At 42.8% G+C, this 22,072-nt stretch overlaps 1 protein-coding gene and 1 long non-coding RNA gene across 5 annotated transcripts in view; both read left to right on the top strand.

The window, feature by feature from the left end:
- PPARG (peroxisome proliferator activated receptor gamma) overlaps positions 1–4,973 on the top strand; it is a 161,283-nt gene extending 156,310 nt beyond the window's left edge. For all 4 annotated transcript variants that reach the window (XM_033926316.1, XM_033926319.1, XM_033926318.1 and 1 more), the window contains one exon: positions 4,425–4,973. In XM_033926316.1, coding sequence (XP_033782207.1) covers positions 4,425–4,672 — 248 coding nt within the window. In that variant the 3' untranslated portion in view covers positions 4,673–4,973. The remainder of the gene's footprint in view (positions 1–4,424) is intronic.
- A 5,616-nt stretch (positions 4,974–10,589) lies between these two features.
- On the top strand, positions 10,590–20,527 carry LOC117351247. The gene is made up of 3 exons (XR_004537367.1): positions 10,590–10,742; positions 17,482–17,577; positions 20,361–20,527. It is a non-coding gene; the product is annotated as an uncharacterized LOC117351247 (long non-coding RNA).
- Positions 20,528–22,072: the final 1,545 nt, after the last annotated feature.

Below are 22,072 nucleotides of genomic sequence, written 5' to 3'. Positions count from 1 at the left end.
CCTGGCTCTTCCCCTCTATGGTTCACTAGCCCACCCATCTGACTACTTAAGACACTTATGCGATGCTCTGCTACGCTTTCACATACCAAGTGTTGATGTTCTAGAGCCAGGTATGTACTGTTTCATTCAAGGATTTTTGGGAGTGGGAGGGGCCAATGACCACTGGGGGAGTGTGTGGGGGTCATTACTTAATTCCTTCAGTACTCATCTGGTCAGTTTGGGTACTTTTTGACAGATAGACACTTCTCAAACAGGTCTAGGTGGAAACGTCTAAAGTTCCATCCAAGACAGCCAGGGAAAGGTTTGATTACAGCTACAGGACGTTCAAGTCTGAGCCCGCCCAAATCCTGCTCATTCCCCGCCTCCCAACACACCCATTTCTACTTGATGCGCAGTGGGTTAGAAGTCCTGCAAGACGTACAGAAAATCAGCTTTGAGAATGCCCACTTGGACTTTTGCCTAATATGACATCCAAGTGCTGGTTTAGGCTATCTTTGGGATGTCTATCTTTTTTGAAAATGAGCTACTTTGGTCGGTGATTTTGCGTGTTTTTCCATGATGAATGGCCTTGTCCCCGCAGTTAAGGGAGGGAAGGCGTACGGCCCCCTCCCTACCTCTGGCCTAATCTATCTCCCTCTCTCCCTCTTACCTTCGCGGCGCTTTAGAAAAGAAACCGAAGCCTGCGAAGCCTGCCCGTGCCGCCCTGCCGTCGCGTGTGTGTTGGCGGAAGCTTCTCCTCTGATGCAACTTCCGGTTGTCCTGCACTGGCCTTGTATAAACATATTGGAAATTTCTTCAAGCCCTAATGTTTGAAAGATTCATAATTGCTCTCTTCTACAGTAGGAGAAATCATTTGATGCTGCAGCAGCTATAATGGTGGTTTTGCTTTTCTAGCCAGGGTCAATTAGAGTTTATGTCTACTTTCATAATGAAATGCCATTAGTTAGATAGGGATTTTAATGACTTTCTAAGCATGCCTCATTATTGCAGTCACATCTGTTCTCTGTTGATGAAGCAAAAAATGACTCAGCAGTTTAGATTTTCTGTTTCTTGCTCACAGAAAAAACAGATTTTCAATGACAAACCTACAATTATGGTAGTAATATTCAGCCTGCGGCTGTCAGTATTTTTATAAACAATGCCGGTTGTTGTTGTTGGGGGGGGGGGGGTGTTTATACCCAGACGTTCAATACGGGACCATATCTAGATATGGACGCTGAATATCTGGGTGTAATGTGGCCATCAGGTGCAGGTGATATTCAAACTAGTACTTAGATAACTATCCATATAAACTTAGTAAACCCTTTTTACTGTCATAACTTTTTTCAGATACAGTACTTACCCAATTAGCAGACTGAGTATCACTGCTAATTGGGTAACTCCAAGTTTGCAAACTGCCTTAGCTTGCCTCCAGACCAACTCGGCACTATCAGGATAGTTTTGAATTGGCCCAGGAAAGTGGCCCTTATCCAGGTAAAAGCCACTCCTATATGACCCCTATATGTTACTAGATCAGTGAAGGATTTCTTTCTTCAAAACTAATCACTACATAAAACAAGGGTCTTATAGATTTACAGTTTAAAAAACTGATATCACCCATCAGGGCAAATTAAGCATTTTACAATGACTACAACATTTATAAAAAGAAAAAGATTTTGAAAATTACATTGCATTAAGCAGAGAGGAGAGGAAAAAAAAAGTATTGATGTAAAATAACTTATTATCATCCAAACACTACATTGTCTTCACTTAACTAAAAGTCTCCAGAACAATCTTATTTTTTTTCATAGAAGACTTGCCACATAAAGCTTCAGGTAAAGAATTACAGAAAGTTGGAGCCATTGCTGAAAAGTCACTGTATAGAATCGGAGCCGATATTGGTGCCTAAATTTAGGGCCTAAGCGTATTCTCTAAACCATGCCTAACGGGGAAGCAGTTTACAGAATAGCAGTAAGGGGGGAATTTTGTAATTGCCGCTTGCCTAAGAAGCAGCCGCCGATAGCGTGTCAGTCACTAACTGGCGCTGATTGTCAAATTTTGCTTTTTTTTTTTTTTTTTTTACACCAGCGCCTTCAGAAGCCTACATTTAAGGCGCTGGTGTCACGCTTATGGAAGCACCTAGGGGAGCCCAGGGCTATGCAATTGGTAGATAAATCCTTCGACTCGTCAGTGTCTGGTACCCGCGACTCTGACTGGTACCCAAAATTGTCTCCAACTCCTCGACTCTGACTCGAGAGCCTAAGGCCACTTCTGGCATAAGCCACACCCACACCAGCCTTAGGCATTCTTACGCACCCCCAACTTCTTCTGTAAGCGTGACACAAAAGAGGGCAGACAGTGAACAGCAAGAGAGAGCAGATAAGTCTGAAAAAAATGAGAGGGTAGATAAGGAAAATAAGAGAACAAGTCTTGTAGAGTCAAAACTAAAAAAGGGTAGGGAAAAGAGATGAATGAGGGGAAGATATACATTAATTGAAGTCTACAAAATCCTGAGTGGTGTAGAACAGGTACAAATGGATTGATTTTTTTTTTACTCCATGAAAAATTACAAACACTAGGGGACACTTGATGAAGTTATAGGGAAATACTTTTTCACTCGGAGAATAATTAAGGCCCTTAAAGCTCCAATGCTCATAGTTGCCAGAGGATGTGCTAACAGCAAATAACATAGTTGGTTTAAAAAAAAAAAAAAGTGTTGGACAAGTTCCTGGAGGAAAAGTTCATAGTCTGCTATTGAGAGAGACATGGGGGAAGCCAATGGTTGCCATGGATCGGTAGCATGGAACAATGCTACAATTTGGATGTTTGCCAGTTACTTGTGACCAGTATTGGCCACTAGGAAGAGAGATACGTGTTAGATGGACCACTAGATTGACCCAATATACAGTGGTATAGTAAGGGGGGTGGGGGTAGACCGCCCTGGGTGCCATCTTGGTGGGGGCACCAGTACCTCTCCACCCCCCTCCAACGACGCGCACAAACCCTTCCTTCCCCAACCCCCATATCTCTTTAAAATCTTTGCCTGCTCCCTTCTGAAATTACTTCCGGGTCACGGGGCCAGGAAGTGACTTCAGAGGGAAAACCAGCACAAAAAGCTGGCTGGAGAAGCTGCTCATGCTGGCAAAGATTTAAAGAGGGATGGGGTGGGAAGAGAGGGCGATGAATGTGGTGCGGAAGGAGCGGGAGGCCCAGGGGAGGATGGAGGAGGAGGTGCAGGGGGGATGAATATTCTTTTCTTCTTAAAAATGGGGGTGAGAAAGGTCAGATAGGGACAAGAGAGGAGGAAGTTTCTCTTCAGTCTCACTGCTTTACAGTGTCACCCATGTTTTTATGAAGAAAACACACCACAACAATTAACCTGGTTAAATATTAACAAGAGGAATAGTAAATAGATATGGAAAGACAATCCCAGATCCGGCGACCTAACTCTTTCAACACCAGTGTTCTTCTAATCTATTAACTCTGTGAATTCAGAATAAAATAATATACTTCTAACATTAATCTTCTACTAAACGACACAAAAGGTTTTTAGCGCAGGCTACCGAGGTAAATGCTCCAACACTCATAGGATTCCTAGGAGCATCAGAGCATTTACCTCACTGGCCCATGCTAGGGTTACCAGATGTTACGTTTGACCCGCCCTCCAGGCCCACCCATCCCTGCCCAATTACGCCCCAATCCTGCTCCCTGCTCTTGTCAGGCAGGAGGGCATCTGGATGTCTGGTAACCTAGCCCATGCTTAAAACCTCTAGCGCCACTTAGAAAAACCCAGGGTAAGTTTTGACCACTTTTACAGTAACTCCTTCCTATAAGGAAGAGCAGTAGAAGAAGAAAGGTCCTTGCCTTACAATAAAACTCCCTCCAGAGATTGCCCATGAGGGGATGTCAGGACCTTTATAGGGAGGCCTATAGAGCGGCCTACAGGAAGTAGGGGAGGAGCTAGAACTAGGGATGCGTAATGTATCTTTGGGGAGAAAGAATGGGGGACCTGGGAACCCCAGACCTTGCCTCTATGTAACTGTGATGGCCCCTTTAAGAAGAAGAACATCCCTGGGAGCATCAGACCAGATGTTAACGGCAGGAAAAATAACATCAGCTATGACCTGGCATTATTTTTCCTTAAATAACACAGCTTGCAAAATTCAACACAAGCTACATTATTTGATTTACATGATAATCAGGTTTTTGCATATACAGTATTTGATGGCTTTACATCAGCACCATAAAATAACATGGGTTTTGTTAAATAATGCATATTAAGAGGCAAATATCATTTGTTATCCCCTTGATGCATCAGCAACTACCACCCTTAATAGTTAAGATTCATTTTTATTGTATTTTTTGCATATTTCTATTATGAAGTGCCTGGGTGGACTCGGTGTTCTAAGCTCAGTCAGGTAATCTATGTCTCCTACTGTCAACAGATCGCCCTGGTTTATTAAATGTGAAGCCCATCGAGGACCTACAAGGCAGTGTTCTGCAGGCTCTGGAATTCCAGCTGAAGCTTAACCACCCCGAGTCCTCCCAGCTGTTTGCCAAAGTGCTGCAGAAAATGACGGACCTCAGACAGATAGTCACAGAGCATGTGCAGCTCTTGCAAGTGATCAAGAAAACAGAGACAGAAATGAGCCTTCATCCACTCCTTCAAGAAATTTATAAGGACTTATACTGAGAAACCAAAACCACAGAATGAAACGCAAAGATCGCTTGCTCTGACGTAATGTACGATCTTTAAATTGCACTATATCTATGAGGGAGAACATGAAAAGGGCAATTCTGTAATCAAGGTCCCTGCGTTTGCACCTTCTCTCCCCATTCCCCCGCAAACATAAGTGCATAAAATTTTAGCACTTACTTATGTAAGTGTATACAGTACTCCCCAATATTCACGGGGTTCCGTTCCAGAAACCCGTGAATGTTGAAAAACCACAAAGACGGTTTTTAGCAGGGGAGACAGGAGAGGGCAGCCGGAGCGCTGGTGAGTGAAAGGAAATCACTCACTGTATGCTCCGACCGCCTCTTCCTGTATTAAAGTCGGGCCTCATCAATCAGGAGCTGCTTTGACACGCAGCTCCTGATTGGTGAGGCCCGACTTTAGTACACTTTAGGCTGCCCTCTCCTGCCCAGTCATTCGCAGTCAGAAAATACTGCAAATGACCGGGACCCCGAATTTGGAAAAGTGCCAGATGGGCGCCTGAGTGCTATACTGTAACGTATATATAAAGAATGAGGGAGAACACTTCACCTGGCAGTTATATAATGCAATTAGTGTGTATTTTATTATTTTCCTTTCCTGCTGAGGGTGTGACATGTATTTATAACAATATAGGAAAAACAGCCTTAAAGACTCCCAAATGAACTCTGCTTTTCTGGAGCACCGAAAACTACGAAGAGATTTTCTGAAGCAGGAAGAAGGCTTGCAGTGTGGAGCCAAGAGGCTCTGTGAAGCAGGAACACAAAGACTCCCTACTTATATTTAAGATAAGTTCTACGATTTTGCTTAGGAGTCCTTTTACTAAGGTGCGTTAACCGTTTTAGCGTGCCCTTATTAAAATGACCCCTTAGTTTGGGTTTTTCTATAAAGACGAGTCTTCTCTTTTGGGGGGTTTTTGTTTTTGGATATCCCTGCATTTTCTACATTAGAGAGCCCTTTCTTGCATATCATTTTGCTTTCCTGACTGCTTTTGATAAACGGCTTAACTAGTGCTGCCAGTTTTTTAACAGCTCTCCGTTCTTTTCCTTACAAGAAAGTGGGTTTTCAGTTGTGCTGTTTTTTTTTACGGCAACACCAGCCAGTGATAGGTTTTGGTGCTCCAGAAAAGCAGAGTTCATTTGGGAGTCTTTAAGGCTGTTTTTCTATATTGTTATAAATATGTCACACCCTCAGCAGGAAAGAAAAAGAATAAAATGCACACTAGTTGCTTTATATAATTGCTACGTATATAAAGTGAGATAAATACAAGGAGGGCTCGTTCATAAGAACATAAGAATTGCCTTACTGGAACAGACCGAAAGTCTAGCAAGTCCAGAATCCTGTTTCAAATAGTAGCTAACCCAGTGGTGCAGTGGTTAAAGCTACAGCCTCGGCACCCTGGGGTTGTGGTTTCAAATCCCACACTGCTCCTTGAGACCCTGGGCAAGTCACTTAATCCCCCCATTGCCCCAGGTAAGTTAGATAGATTGTGAGCCCATCAGGACAGACAGGGAAAAATGCTTCAGCACCTGAATAAATTCATGTAAAAATTCTGAGCTCTCCAGGGAGAACAGTATAGACAATTTAATAAATAAATAAAACAGATTTTATGCTGCTTTTCCTAGGAATAAGCAGTGGATTTCCCCAAGCCATCTCAATAATGGCCAATGGACTTCTTTTAGGAAATTATCCATGCCTTTTTTAAACACCGCCAGGCTAACTGATTTCACCACATTCTCCAGGAACGAATTCCAGAGTTTAATTACATGCCGTCTGAAGAAATATTTTCTCTGGTTTGTTTTTAATCTACTACTTAGTAGCTTCATTGTATGCCTCCTAGCCCTAGTAATTTTGGAAAGAGTGAACAACCAATTCGCATCTACCCTTTCCACTCCACTCAGTATTTTGTAAACCTCTCTCATATCGCCCCTGAACCATCTCTTCTCCAAGCTGAAGAGTCCTAGCCGCTTTAGGCTTTCCTCATAGGGAAGTCGTCCCAAACCTTTTAGCATTTTCTAATTCCGCTATATCTTTTTTGAGATGCGGCGACCAGAGGATGGGTAGGACATGGGTGTCGCTGCCATTTACACAATACTGTAAATGTAAGGCAGGCCAATATGCAGTTCCCTAGCACTCTGTAATGGAACCTGGGTGCCTAGAAGTGGTTATACAATATGATCTTACTGCATGGCATAATGGCACGTAAATGCAGGTACCCACTTATAGAATTGCCCCTTATATGTGCCTTAAACCATTACTGTGAAATACCTTCAGAGAAAAGAGAGCTTTACAATAATAGGTCTATTTTATGTATATTGTTTATAAAGATACATTTACAATTTACTTTTAATATTAAAAGTTGTCTATATTATAAAAAAAAAAAAATGTGCTAGTATTTTTGAGCTTTCTTCAGAATTCAGATTTTTCACTGTACTGTATGTTCACTGAGCAGTTAAAATTTACTCAAATTCCTTCAGCCAATATTTATTTATTTTTTAAATTTCTATACCGTCTAATTCCTAGGTGGTTTGCAGTATATCCACATACATAATACTTTAGAACAGTACAAAAGAGGGAAAAATCATCAAAATCTACATTACACAGCCAATCCTCAATCAGAACAAATCAGAGCCTATAAGAAAGCGTTAACAAACAATTGTGTTTTGAGGAGTTTTCTGAAAGTTACTCTTTTGGCACATTTTTCTTAACTGCCCTACCATTGAATTCCATAATTTCACTCCAGCACAACAAAAGGTCATTCATTGCACTGGTCTCTACATAGCCTGTAGCAGAGCAGAATTTTCTAAACATTACACTCTTTTGGGCTGGTGAATGGTCGTCCTACTCTTGAAATACTCTGGAATTGTACCATACAAAAATTGATGATAAATCATCACAGTCTTTTATTGCACAGGACTCTAAAAACCACTGGCAGTCAGTGCAATTGCTGAAGACAAGGTGTAATATAGGCATATTTTGATGTTCCTGTGAGCAATCTGGATGTAGCATTTTGCACCATGATCAAAAGAGCATTGAATATACTGTATATCTGTGACTTTACTCTTAGTGGACATTTGCTCCATGGCTTTCAAAGCACTGAATCTCTACCAGTATATTTATCAGAAACAAGCACAAGTATCACAGGGCAGCTGGTTCTATTCCCATATATCAAGAGGTTTCATAGGCATGATTTTTAACAGACATTGTCGTGCCCACCCAGCGGAGAGGCTTAATAATTAAAAAAAAAAAGACCCATTCAGCTAGTTTCATTATCTCAAAGAATTACATATATTCTGTTATAAAACTTGAAATATATGAGCTTCTATAGGAAGGCCAGTATGCCTAGAGCCCTGAGTTCCCAAACCTGTTCTTTTTTTGTAAAATAAATCACAGCGATGTACAGTACAATAAAAAAAAAGTTTTATAAGTGTTGAAAGGACCTAGAATTAAGATGGGAAAGCAGATAGGCACTCATAACATACATTGACCTCCATTATACCGAGAATAAACCTAATCATGAAATCGCTGCTCTCTGTAATACTTCCACCAGTAGCCATGGGGCAGCTGACCAATTCATAATATGTGTACTGCAGGTAAATGGAAGGCTTGGAAAAACAAGTATGAATTAACCCTTTTAGAATTGTTTATAAGAAGATTCTGAATGTACAGTAGATGAAGAAATAAGTTATTCCATAAAAATGGAGCCAAAAAGTTAAAAGGCGGAAATGATATCCCAAAGGCTCCAAGGGACCTGTGACCACTGGGTTGATAGATTCCATTAACGGGAAGGGGTAAAACATGGACCGCATGGATCTAAAACCGCACGTCCTTAAAAATCTGAGGTCCGTGCTCTTTTTTCTCTGCCTCTAACAGACCTCTATGACATTTTAGCGCTGACGGATCCTAATACTTTTCCCTCCCTATGCTGAGACTAAAATTGGCACAGACCTCAGGGCAAAGTTTGCCGCTAGTCTCAACATAGGGAGGGAAAAACATTAGGATCCGTCAGAGCTAAATTGTCATCGAGGTCTGTTGGAGGCAGAGAAAAAAGAGCACGGACCTCCGATTTTTAAGGACGTGCGGTTTTAGATCTGCGAGGACCGCATTTTATCCCTTCCCTCAAATTGAAGTATTCTATGGGAGCTCATAAACCATGGAAGCCACTTGGCCTATCATTCTCAACATGTCACTTACTCTAGTGCACTTCTAGATATGATAAATAAGATGCACTATATGTCAACTGGAATTCATAGGATCCCTGCTAGACTCGATATTTCGCTTCTGGAAAGGTATGAGGGGGATGCTGAAAAGTTCTCAACCCAACCAACCAACTTCCTCACTGCTGAGGATTATTTTATTTCGTTAAGAGCCAATTTGCAGAAATGAAACTTGATATTTTTGACATTGTTTAAGACAGTGGTTCCCAACCCTGTCCTGGAGGAACACCAGGCCGATTGGGTTTTCAGGCTAGCCCTAATGAATATGCATGAAGCAAATTTGCATGCCTATCACTTCCATCATATGCAAATCTCTCTCAAGCATATTCATTAGGGCTAGCCTGAAAACCCGATTGGCCTGGTGGTCCTCCAGGACAGGGTTGGGAATCACTGGTTTAAAATCATTGATTGGACCGTATCCACGTCATTCTGTTCTGGCTTGTGCTGAAAACTTTTGAGCCCCACCTCTCCCTCCCCCCCCCACCCCCCGCTAATAACATATTTCAAATGATATTTCAAGAAGGAAATGTCTATGTAAAATACACAAATTCTAGGGATTCTATGATGACAGAATTAGCAAGAGCAGTGATTCCCAACCCTGTCTTGGAGGACCCTAGACCAGTTGGGTTTTCAAGATCGCCCTAATGAATATGCATGAGAGAGATTTGCATATAATGGAGGTGACAGGCATGCAAATGCATATTCATGAGGGTTGTCCCAAAAACCCGACTGGCCTGGTGGTCCTCCAGGACAGGGTTGGGAACCAACTGCTCTAGACTAGAGCACAAGGAAACAGTACAAGTCAGTGGTTGTCAACCCTGTCCTGGGGGACCTCCAGCCAGTCGGGTTTTCAAGATATCTCTCATGAATATGCACAAAAGAGATTTGCATATGATGGAAGTGACAGGCATGCAAATCTCTCTCATGCATATTCATTAGGGATATCTTGAAAACCCGACTGGCTGAAGGTCCCCCAGGACAGGGTTGGGAACCAACTGCTCTAGAGCAGTGATTCCCAACCCTGTCCTGGAGGAACACCAGGCCAATCGGGTTTTCAGGCTAGCCCTAATGAATATGCATGAGAGAGATTTGCATATGATGGAAGTGATAGGCATGCAAATTTGCTTCATGCATATTCATTAGGGCTAGCCTGAAAACCCAATTGGCCTGGTGTTCCTCCAGGACAGGGTTGGGAACCACTGCTCTAGAGCAGTGATTCCCAACCCTGTCCTAGAGGACCACCAGGCCAATCGGGTTTTCAGGCTAGCCCTAATGAATATGCATGAGAGAGATTTGCATATGATGGAAGTTATAGGCATGCAAATTTGCTTCATGCATATTCATTAGGGCTAGCCTGAAAACCCAATTGGCCTGGTGTTCCTCCAGGACAGAGTTGGGAACCACTGCTCTAGAGCACAGGGAAACAGTACAAGTGTAGTATTAATGCAGGTTCCCAAGTTCAATGTTTAAAAGGTTGGATCTGGCTTGATTCGAACATTGCACTGGTTGGTAAGGAAAAGAAGTGCAATTCATGACTGGACAGTTGAGCTTAGGCCAAGAGCAAAGGGAAGTGGGGGGGGGGGGGGGAGGAGGGAACCGCTGGCGCGCGCACGTTCGCTGAGCAGCGCGAGCAGGAGCGCGAGGGATTTGGCGCGGAGGAGCGGCTGCCTCGCGAGAATTCGCGGGAGCCAGTTAGGAAGCCGCTCGGCGGCGCCAAATCCGCGGCGGTGCTCCTGCTCGCGCTGCTCCGCGGCTGAAGGAATGAGCGCGCGGCACCTGCTCAACAAGCGGGGCGGGAAGTGGCCAAGGTCCACCGGGGAGCGGCACATGAGGTAGGAAGCGGGGGCGTCGGCTCCAATAGAAACCGGGACCCCCCCACACACATAAATCCCGGTTTCTATTCGAGTACATACGGGTTATTCATTGCCAAATCGACCCCAAAACTCCCAACAACAGGGGCAGAGCATTCTGTTCAAACTCTGGGCTCACGTCAGTGAGAGCCACAGACACAAGGTCAAAGAAGGCAAAAGAGGCACCAAGTGGGAGCTTCAGGGGTGAAAAACACAGATATGAACTAAATACATGACTATAAAGTGCTTCTGTGACCCCACATGGTCCGGGCTTCGACCTCCAACAGGAAGCCTGCCTCGGGGGGGGGGGGGGGGTGAAGTAGTCAATCCAGTAGATGGCGCTGTAGTACTTAGAGCACTGGTTCTCAACCCAGCCAGTTGGGTTTTCAGGATATCCCTAATGAATATGCATGAGACGGATTTGCATGCCTGTCTCCTCTTCTCATGCATATTCATTAGGGATATCCTGAAAACTCAACTGGCTGGGTTGAGAACCAGTGCTCTAAGTACTACAGCGCCATCTACTGGATTGACTACTTCACCCCCCCCCCCCCCCCCGAGGCAGGCTTCCTGTTGGAGGTCGAAGCCCGAACCATGTGGGGTCACAGAAGCACTTTATAGTCATGTATTTAGTTCATATCTGTGTTTTTAATCAATAAAGCTCATTGTATCCGAGGCCGACTTGTACAGACCAATTCCCCACTTGGTGCGTTTTTTGGTCACATCAGTGAGAGCAACAAAACCTTGCAAATAAACACTCAGACTGCACTAACCTATCTATGGAAAGTCAGCACTGCAATATTCAAGAACCACCAGTTCACCTTCCGTTAGCAGAAAAGAGAACAAACCTACAAAGAATCTACATTGTATAGTATTGTGTTGATATACCACTTGTACATGAAATACATTAGGTACTTTGGCTTCACTCTCTGTCCCAAACAGGCTCACAATCTAAACTAAAGCGTCTATGAGAAAAAGAACATCATTCCTATCTTAAAGATAAAAATAGGAAGAAGAAGCCCCAGAGAGATGTAGAGAACAAGGGATAGAGATAAAGACATGTGGAATGAATCCTCTGTGTTTTTCAAAAAGAAACACAGGATGCCATCTACCTAGGGTTGTATGCAGGACTATGGAGTTGGTAGATAAATCCTTCAACTCCGACTCCTTAGTTTCTGGTACCCACAACGGCAGTACCCAGAATTGTCTCTGACTCCAACTTCGACTCCACAGCCCTAGCAGGGCTGTGGAGTTGGTAGATAAATCCTTCGATTTCAACTCCGACTCCTCAGTTTCTGGTACCCACGACTCTGACTCCAACTCTAGTACCCAAAATTGTCTCTGACTTCTCGGCTGTAACTCCACGGCCCTGCCCCCCCTTACTACACCAGTATATGCAGAGATGCATGTAACATAGTAGATGACAGCAGATAAAGATCCGAATGGTCCATCCAGTCTGCCCAACTTGATTCAATCTAAAAATTTGTTGGGGTTTTTTTTTTTTTTCCTTCTTCTCCTTAGCTATTTCTGGGCAAGAATCCAAAGCTCTGCCCGGGACTGTTCTTAGGTTCCAACTACTGAAGTCTCCGTCAAAGCTCACCCCAGCCCATCTACACCCTCTCAGCCATTGAAGCCCTCCCCAGCCCATCCTTCACCAAATGGCCATATGCAGACACAGACCGTGCAAGTCTGCCTGGTACTGGCCTTAGTTCTTCAATATTACTATTATTTTCTGATTCTAGATCCTCTGTTTTCATCCCACACTTCTTTGAACTCCGTCACTGTTTTCCTCTCCACCACCTCTCCCGGGAGCGCATTCCAGGCATCCACCACCCTCTCCGTAAAGAAGAATTTCCTTACATTGCTCTTGAGTCTCCCACCCCTCAGCCTCAAATTATGTCCTCTGGTTTTATCATTTTCCTTTCTCTGGAAAAGATGTGTGAGAGAGAGTATGTGTGTGTGTGTGCCTTGGGGTCTTCAATACCTACAATGCCTCTGTCTTGCATATCTCATGAAAACACATGTACATTTTCCCTTATGTATTCTGAAGACACACCTGGCAGAGTTAACCCCCTCACATGGTCGGCATTCCCACACACATTCCAGCACCAGAAAACAGGCAACGTGCCATGAACATTGGTGCTTGAAGGTGAAGGTCACTGTTCCAGTCCAAGTAATTCAGAGCATCCCTGCTTTTGTGACTAAGTTGAACAATTATGGACATTGCTATCTGTGATTTATTATCTTAGAGGAAGAAAGGGACAGGAAATGGAATGCAGGAAGTGGTTTCCTTATGGCAAAATATGCTTGGGAACAAAAAACCCACACATTTTACTGCACTCCAAATATATATATATTTCCTCAACAGTATTGTCTTGCTCATTTTGGTTTTTAGCTCAGATAAAACTGGCCTGTACTGCGATACGGTCAATGATAGAATTAGGTTTTGGGCGTCCAAAGCACTGTTGATGATGTCATTTTCTCCGTCTTCCTAGGAAGGTTTTAAGACCTAGAAAAAATGTAGTCAGGATAGCACATCTTAGGATTATCATTATTATTGCCACACTAAAAAAGGCGTGGTGCGGCATAATTTTAAAAAAAAAAGTCTAAATCTGTTTTGGGCCTAGGGCGCTAGTCACCCAAAGTTGGCAGCGTCTAAAGTCCATTCTCGAAAAATACATCCCCAATTTTTTTTTATAGCAACCGCAACTTATTAAAAGGGGGGGAAGGAATAGGACAGATTTTTATGCAGTCCCATTTATGCAGGTGGAGGGGCATTTTTGATAGGACATCAAAGTCTGACTTTGGACGTTTCACACAAAACATCCAAAATTGGACTTCCAGAAGGGTCCATTTTCAAACATGCTGGACATCCAACATTTTGGGGGGAAAATTATCTAGTTGGATATCTTGGCCACCAGGGCGTCGAACTAGATGTCCAACCTCAGGACTTCTAACTTTATTCCCCATTTTCGACCACAATCCCGTCCAAGTTGAAAATGTCCAAATGAAGCCCATTTGGATGTGGAAGAGGCCAGCTTTCTAATAGACTGCCCACACAGATATGCCAACAGAACATTGGGGCACATTAGAAGGCACTGCTGTGAACTTCACATAAACAGTGCCAGAAGTACATCTCACCATATAACCCGCTTATAATGGATGGTTAGCCCTCCAAAACTCCCCCAAAACCTACTATACCCACTTGTCCACCACCTCAATAGCCCTTTTGGCAGTATAATACGGTTTTGGTGGGCTCATCAATGTGGTTAGAGTGGCTTATGGGCCTGGCTCCTCCTCTCTGTGGTTCACTAGCCGACCTACCTGACTACTTAAAGACACTTGTGTGATGCTCTACTAGGCTTTCCCATATCAAATGTGCTCTTCTAGAACTAGGTATTTAATTTAATTTAATTCTTATATACCGCTAATAACCGTGAGGTTTCTAAGTGGTTTACAAAAATGATGCATTAAAAAGATACAATAGATAAAAATAAATAAGATAGGTACTTGGAAATTCTCTAACTGTCCCAAAGGCTCACAATCTAACTAAAGTACCTGAAGAAACAATTTATGAAAGGTAAAGATAAAAATATAAAGACAGAGGTAGAGATAGAGATAAATATGAATAGTCCAACAAGTAATGTATAAATAATTATTTTACATCTTACAATTGAAAATAGTCTGACACCAGCAAATATCAGGATACAATTATGAAGAGGTATGTACTGTTTTATTCAAATTGGGGGGGGCGGGAATCAGTGACCACTGGGGGAGTGTGTGGGGCTCATTTCTTAATCCCTCCAGGGGTCATCTGTCAGTTTGGCTACCCTTTTGACACTTAGACGCTTCTCATACAGGTCTAGTTGAAAAGATCTAAGTTTCATTTAGGACATCCTGGTAAAGGTTTGATTAGATGCAGAACGTCCAAGTCTAAGCCCGCCCATTCCCTGCCCATGGCATGCCTACCAATATGCCCATTTCTATTCTGGATGCAAATAAGTCAGTTTTGAAAATGTCCACTTGGACGTCCAAGCACTAGTTTATGTTGTCTCTTGCATGTCTATTTATTTTTTTAAATGAGCCGCTAAACCTGACCCCTTAAGAGCTGAATATCAGCCCTGAAGCAGTTAAGTGCTGACTCCTTCCCTGAACTGCCCCTAAAATAGCCAGCTTTCTGCTCAGCGTTAACCGTGATATTCAGCAGCACTTTGCTGGTTAAGTGAAACATAGAAACATAGAAAGATGACGGCAGAAAAGGGCTATAGCCCATCAAGTCTGCCCACTCTACTGACCCATCCTCTTAAGTCTCTACCTAGTGACCAATTCTTCAGTTCGACCCTCGTAGGGATCCTACATAGGCATCCCATTTATTCTTAAAGTCCGGCACGTTGCTGGCTCGATCACCTGCACTGGAAGCTTATTCCAACGGTCAACCACTCTTTCTGTGAAGAAATACTTCCTGATGTCGCCATGAAATTTCCCGCCCCTGAGTTTGAGCAGATGCCCTCTTGTGCTGCTGAATATTAGCAAGTAACCCCGACCAAGCGATTTAACTGGTCAGCCATTGGCTAAATCACTGTGAATATCAGGCCCATTATTATTATTTATTTGGATTGAGCTCATTCTTTTTTTTAGTACTAGCTCAAGCTCTTAGGGCCTTTTTAATAAAATGTACTAGAATCTGGGCTTAATGTATGAGAATGCAGGATTTTACCTTGTGCTAAGGCCAGATTTAATGCAGTACTTTTGGAGGGGGATTTTTTAAAATATATTTCATTGCAGGTCATGTACTAATGTTCTCATTAGTATGCAGTATCTGCATAGAACCAACACGGGAGCAATTGCTACCACCTATTTAGGAGATTCAAAGTGCTAACTCTCTCCTCAACAATGAATTTCCTGTCTTATTAATTCTCTTTCTTCCTCCCCTCTTAAAGTCAATTCAATTTGTTACTTTTGCTTAATCTTCTGTAAACCGCATAGAACTTCACGGTATTGCGGTATATAAGCTGTTATTATTAATATAACATAACATTCTACTTGTATACCGCAGGACCGTGAAGCTCTATGTGGTTTACAAAAGAGGAAGTTGTTGCAATTGAATAGAATGACTTAGTTTCCTATGTATTTGGTGAACAAATATGTTTTCAAATGCCTTCTAAAATCTAAATAGGTACTAGAAGTCATGATTAAAGAGATGTAAGTCTTTGCCCCAGGACGCTCTGCCTGATAGGATAAGAGACATTGGTGGAATTTTTTGAATTTACATCCTTTTACCGATGGAAAAGTAAAAATGGTATGTGAACGTCTAGTATGTTTACTAGTTGCGAGTGAAAATGAACTCGTGAGATAATTCGGGGTTCGATCAAACACACTCGAACTTGAACTGAATCCGAGCCTCCACTGGTAACCAGTGCAGTTCACGGAAGTAGGCAGTGACATGGTCTTCTTTAACTTGAAAATCGGTCTCACCCCTGCATTTTGAACAATACGCAATTTCTGCAAGTTTCTCAGTGTTCTGCCAAGTAAACAATATTACAATAGTCCAATTGACTCAGGGCCAGGGACTGAACCGAGAGTCTTAATGAGGTGACACCAAAGTATGTTCTGATTGAGCAGAGCTTCCATAGAGTGTGAAAACCTTTCCTTACCAGACCTGATTCTTCATGGTCGGATTCTGGTCCAAGATTACACCCAAGATCTTAATAGTTGAGTCAACTGGATATGTCATGTTGTTTATAGTCAGAGATGTTTTGCCATGGTGCAATTTTGCCATGGAGAGGCGAAAAAAAGTTTTGTTTTCTCTGAATTTAGTTTCAAACTAAATTCAGTCATCCATTGTTCCATCTGTCTGAATACTTCTGCGACAATGAGAGAGAATCTAAGATAGGAATAATAATAGCTATGTCGTCTGCATAACTAAACAATTTTATCCCCAGTTGCATTAGCCCAGTGGTTCCCAACCCTGTCTTGGTTAGGCATAAGGGGGTTCTCCTTATTAAGGGTGTTAAACTCTTAACGTGCAGTTGGCATGTGAAACACATTAAAGCATTTTGTAGGACTTTGGTTTTATATTAACCTACACATCACTGATTTTTTAAAAATATTTTTGAGGGGGCGTCATAGGCAGAGAGTGAATGAGCTAGCGTATTATATGTAATGTGTATTAACTAGGAGATAGCTAATGCAGTGGTTCCCAACCCTATCCTGGAGGACCACCAGGCCAATCGGGTTTTCAGGCTATCCCTAATGAATATGCATGGAGCAGATTTGCATGCCTCTCACTTCCATTATATGCAAATCTCTCTCATGCATATTCATTAGGGATAGCCTGAAAACCCGATTGGCCTGGTGGTCCTCCAGGATAGGGTTGGGAACCACTGCATTAGCTATCTCCTAGTTAATACACATTACATATAATACGCTAGCTCATTCACTCTCTGCCTATGACGCCCCCTCTCAAAAATATTTTTAAAAAATCAGTGATGTGTAGGTTAATATAAAACCAAAGTCCTACAAAATGCTTTAATGTGTTTCACATGCCAACTGCACGTTAAGAGTTTAACACCCTTAAAAAGGGGAACCCCTTATGCCTAACTATTTAATTTCCTGCCTCTTACTCCAGAATATTAGCAAGCTTAAGTCAGTGCACAAGATGTGGTTATTCTCACAGACTTTTATATGATATGATTATTCTTTTATGCAATCATTTTTCCAGGACAGAACTTAGATGTTTGGAGCTAGACCTCTTTTAGAAGCATCTATGTGCTACAAAGGTACCCAAGCTGACCAGATCATCACTGGATACATGAAGGTATGACCCCCCTTTCCACTCCCCCAGAGGTCACTGACCTCCTCCCACCCCTCAAAAATCTGTAGCCTGGTGGGTGGGTTAGTGAACCATAGAGAGGAGGACCCAGGCCACCAAAACCCTACTATACTGGTATATAGTATAGGTGCCACTTGCAGCCATAAGGGCTACTGTGTTTGTAGACAGGTGGGTATCACTATAAATTAGAAGGGGGTTATAGTGAGATGTACTTCTGGCACCAATTTTTTAGGTGACCTATATAGAATCAGGGCCATGCTGTGCATAAGTTATCCCAGGGCCAGAGATGGGGTGGGATTGTGATGTATTCACATAGGCTATGAAGAGGAAAAAAAAAGAAACAGCCTCTGCAGACGTAAAAGGAAAAGAGCAGAGACAGGGAATGCAGGAAGAGACTACGGAATCAGTGTCACATGAACCTTTATAGGAAACCAACCACTTGACAGGCTTGTGTTTTGGGTAATGCTTGCATCGGTGGTCCTTGAATTCTGAACAGATGTTTCAAATGGCTGTAGCGTACGACAGTCATACAGCTCCAATATTTAGGCATTCAGACTTAGGCAAGAATAGTTGGGAATTAGGTTTGATTCCTTGTAACTCTTACCAGCTCTTTTCAGCTACATTGGCAAAATAACGCTCAGAATATAGGAAGTTGGTTGGTTGGGCTGAGAACTTTACAGCACCCCCTTATATGTAATAAAAGTGAGCCAAGTATAGGACAATCAAGCCCTTGTCACATCACTGATGTGGTTGGCTCTTATTGGTGGAATGAGGCATTGTGACATCACTGATGAGGTTGGCTCTTATTGGTGGAATGAGGCATTATGACATCACAATCTCAGCTCTGGTTAACAGAGACTGAAACTCTTCACACTACCAGGGGGTGCTGAAACGTTCTCAGCCCAGCCAAGAAGAGAATGACATGGATATGGTTCAATCAATGATCTATCTATAACAGTGTCAAAACTTAGCATTTTGTTTCAGCAAATTGGCACTTAACAAAATAAGATAACACTCTTTTCAGCCACAGTGGCAAAATAACACTCAGATTATAGGAAGTTGGTTGGTTGGGCTGAGAACTTTTCAGTACCCCTTCGTAATCCTCCATTGCCAGAGCTACAAAATAAATATCTGCTGTATATATAATATGTAAACTGCTTTGATTGTAACCACAAAAAGGCAGTACGTCAAATCCCAAACCCTTTCCTTTCCTTAGCTTGTGTCATTTATATCGCTCTGGTTCTATAGTCTCCCTCTCCATTCCCTGACTGTTTCCAGTCCTCTTGAATAGTTATGCACACAGTGTATAGCAATACATATACAGTGCTCCCCCGCGAATTTGTGGTCCGCGATTCGCGGTATTTTCCGATCACGAATGACTGGGCAGGAGAGGGCAGCCGGAGCGCTGGCGAGTGAAGGAAATCGCTCACTGTATGCTCCAACCACCTCTTCCTGTACTAAAGTCGGGCCTCACCAATCAGGAGCTGCTTTGACACGCAGGCCAGGACTTTAGTACAGGAAGAGGCGGTTGGAGCATACCACGAGTGATTTCCTTCACTCGCCGGCGCTCCTGCTGCCCTCTCCTGTCTCCCCTGCTAAAAAACGTATTTGCGGTTTTTCAACATTCGCGGGGGTTCCTGGAATGGAATATCGGGGGAGTACTGTATACGCCTATTGGCACTCTCATAGGAGAAAACGTAAATGTGCATCTTTACATTAGCATGTGTTCTGGGTGTTAATTTTAAGGCATGTTGGCTACCTGTGAGCTAAATTGAATCCTACGGTTTAAGGGCACCTTTTACAAAGGCACAGCAAATGCAATTCAGCCCACAGGAACAGAACGGGTTGCATCGCCTTTGCCATGCGGGAATCGCTACTGTGGCTTTGTAAAAGAGACCGTACGTGATCTAAGGAGGTATAATGAGAAAATAAGATAAGTGGAATTTTTCTGTTATTTATTTTTCACTCTTTATAGTTGACTTTGAAAAATTAAATTTTAAAATACAAATTTTAAGGGTCCTATAATTATACCAGTCAAGCCCTTGGACAGTTAAGGAGGGGTGGTTGTTTTTTTTTCTGTCTGTGTATGTTTTCAACACATTTTAAAAAAAAAACCTTTTGGAAAATCGTACCCTGGTTATTATAGTGGTTTTTGATGTTTTTGCCTTTATAAAACAAGCATAAAATAAGTGCACTATTCTCAACTTTTGTTCCAAGCCATTATAAAAGTCCTCTGCATATGTGGAAATGCATTTTTAATAGCTTGAAATCCCTTAGGGTGCTGGAAACCCTTTCTAGTTTTCGACCAGCGTTTCTTGGCCAACAGGACCATCCAGGGCTCATTAAGCTGGAGGCTGTGGTTGCCCAACAAGGCTTTCAGATGAGAGAGCTGAATTCCCACGAGGCAGGGAGGGAAGGGGGAAAGAGAACCCCATTGGCTCTCACAGTGGGAAGAGCTGGCCGTGGGGCTCTGGATTTCATCCTCTTTGTCATAATAGCAATTAAAGGAGTGGGTTGTGTCAGCACGTCCTTCATTTGGTAGTGCTAAATCTCAGCTGACTCTGTCCGGTCAGACTGGACACAGGGATGGATGCCTGCCAAGAAGTCTTCACCCTCCCCCCAAATAAATAAATTAATGAAAGACAGCATTAAATATTAGAAATGAAGTTGCAGTTTGTTTTCAGAGTCTTTCCAAAGCATCTTCCTTTTGGGGTGGGAGAAACATTGGTGCCATAAATAGTGCATTTGTTTTCATTTTATCATTCTAGATCGTTCTCGAAAACTGTCAAGTATTTAACCACCGCTTTGTGTCTGCCATACTGCTGTCCTATGATTAGACCAAAGCAAAAAACTTCACTCCATTAGTAATGCTACAACCAACCCAGCTGTGCACCAAACGAATTTCACAAACAAAAAGAAAAAGCCTCGGATAACAGGAGAGGTGAGGCAGAAAAAACTTTTGTTAATGTGAAAAGCAACAAGGTGAAAAAAAACAAGTGATAGATAGTCCACCAGCCGTCAATCGTTTTGTGGCACTACGCCACTGCTTCAGGGCCTCAGTATAAAAAATACTCCATGATTAGATGACATTGCAACTATCATGATTTTATTTTAGTAGATATGGTAGAGTTTCCTTGGTCCTAGTGTCAGTTACTGGTAAGGAACTAGGCAGTCATTCACTTCATGAAGTCAGAATAGGACAAATGTATAGAATTCTCCCCCAACTCGGTCAGAAGACAACTGCATGTGGTATCTTGAGAAAGAGGTCAGATTTTTCAAGAATTAGTAGATTTTGCTCAATGTTGTAAGGTTGATCAAGCCAGTGGCGTATCAAGGAGGGGGCAGGGAGGGTGGGCTTCTACTGGGGTCGGCATCATGGTCTGGGAGTTTCACTGCCGGCATCAGGGCTTCCGGGACCTGGCAGACAGGAAGGGCTAACACTGCAGAGCAGCAAGTTAAGGCTGCCGACAATGAGAGAGGCTGCTTGTGGTCCGCCCGTCGGGGCCTTCCCTCTGTTGTATCACAGCCTTAGTGGGGGTCGGTCGGGTTCAGAGATGCTACCCAGGGAAATGGGAAGGAGGGATGGAAAACTGCTGCACATGGAGGGAGAAAGGAAGAATTGTGGGACATGGGCTGGAAGAGAGGAAGGGAGAGATACAACAAAGGTAGAAAGGGGTGAGAGGGACAAATCCTGCATATGTTGGAGGAGAGGGAGACATGCATGGAGAAAAGAGAGAGAGAAAAATGTTGGACATAGGATGGAGGGCAAGGAGAAATGGTGCAGGGGAGAGAGAAAGAAATGTTGCACATGAGAATGGAGGGAAGGAAGGGAAAATGCAGCAGGGAGGGAAATAGAGAGATTTGACCCAGGGCACAAGGCAGAGAGAAAGAAAGAAGAGAGATGGTAGACAGTGGGAAAGAGATGTTGGATATGGCAGTGGAAGGGAAGGTGAATAGTGAGCATAGAGAAAGAAAACGTCAAATGGGCAGGAGACCCTGGTGAGTGAGTTAACAGAAGACAAACAGAAACCAGAGCCTGGGAACATGATTTGAATAATAAAATGACCAGACAACAAAAGGTAGAAAAAATCATTTTATTTTCTATTTTGTGATAACGATATGTCAGATTTGAAATGTGTATCCTAGAGCTGGTGTTAGACAGTGAGCGTGAGCTAAGACCTGACAAAGAGAGAAAAAGTATTTTTGGTTTATTTTGCTTACACCACAGCACCGGGGTGAGGTTGAAACCCTATGTAGTGTTACATTGTAACACTGCGAATGTTAAACTGTAACCAGTTCTGAGCTCCCTGGGTAGGATGGGATATGTCTTATGGTGCATTTCGAAAAATAATCAAATCAGCGTTGTTTGACAAATTCATTTCCTAAAGTGGATGTCAGGGTTAACAAAAATTTTGTACTGAATATTGTTAAGTAAGGTGTAGTATTTGTAACTATCTGTATTTCGCTGATTGTCTAGCCT

This window comes from Geotrypetes seraphini, chromosome 17 (genome assembly GCF_902459505.1).
Source record: "Geotrypetes seraphini chromosome 17, aGeoSer1.1, whole genome shotgun sequence".
Taxonomy (NCBI): domain Eukaryota; kingdom Metazoa; phylum Chordata; class Amphibia; order Gymnophiona; family Dermophiidae; genus Geotrypetes; species Geotrypetes seraphini.
This window is presented reverse-complemented; position numbering and strand designations above follow the sequence as displayed.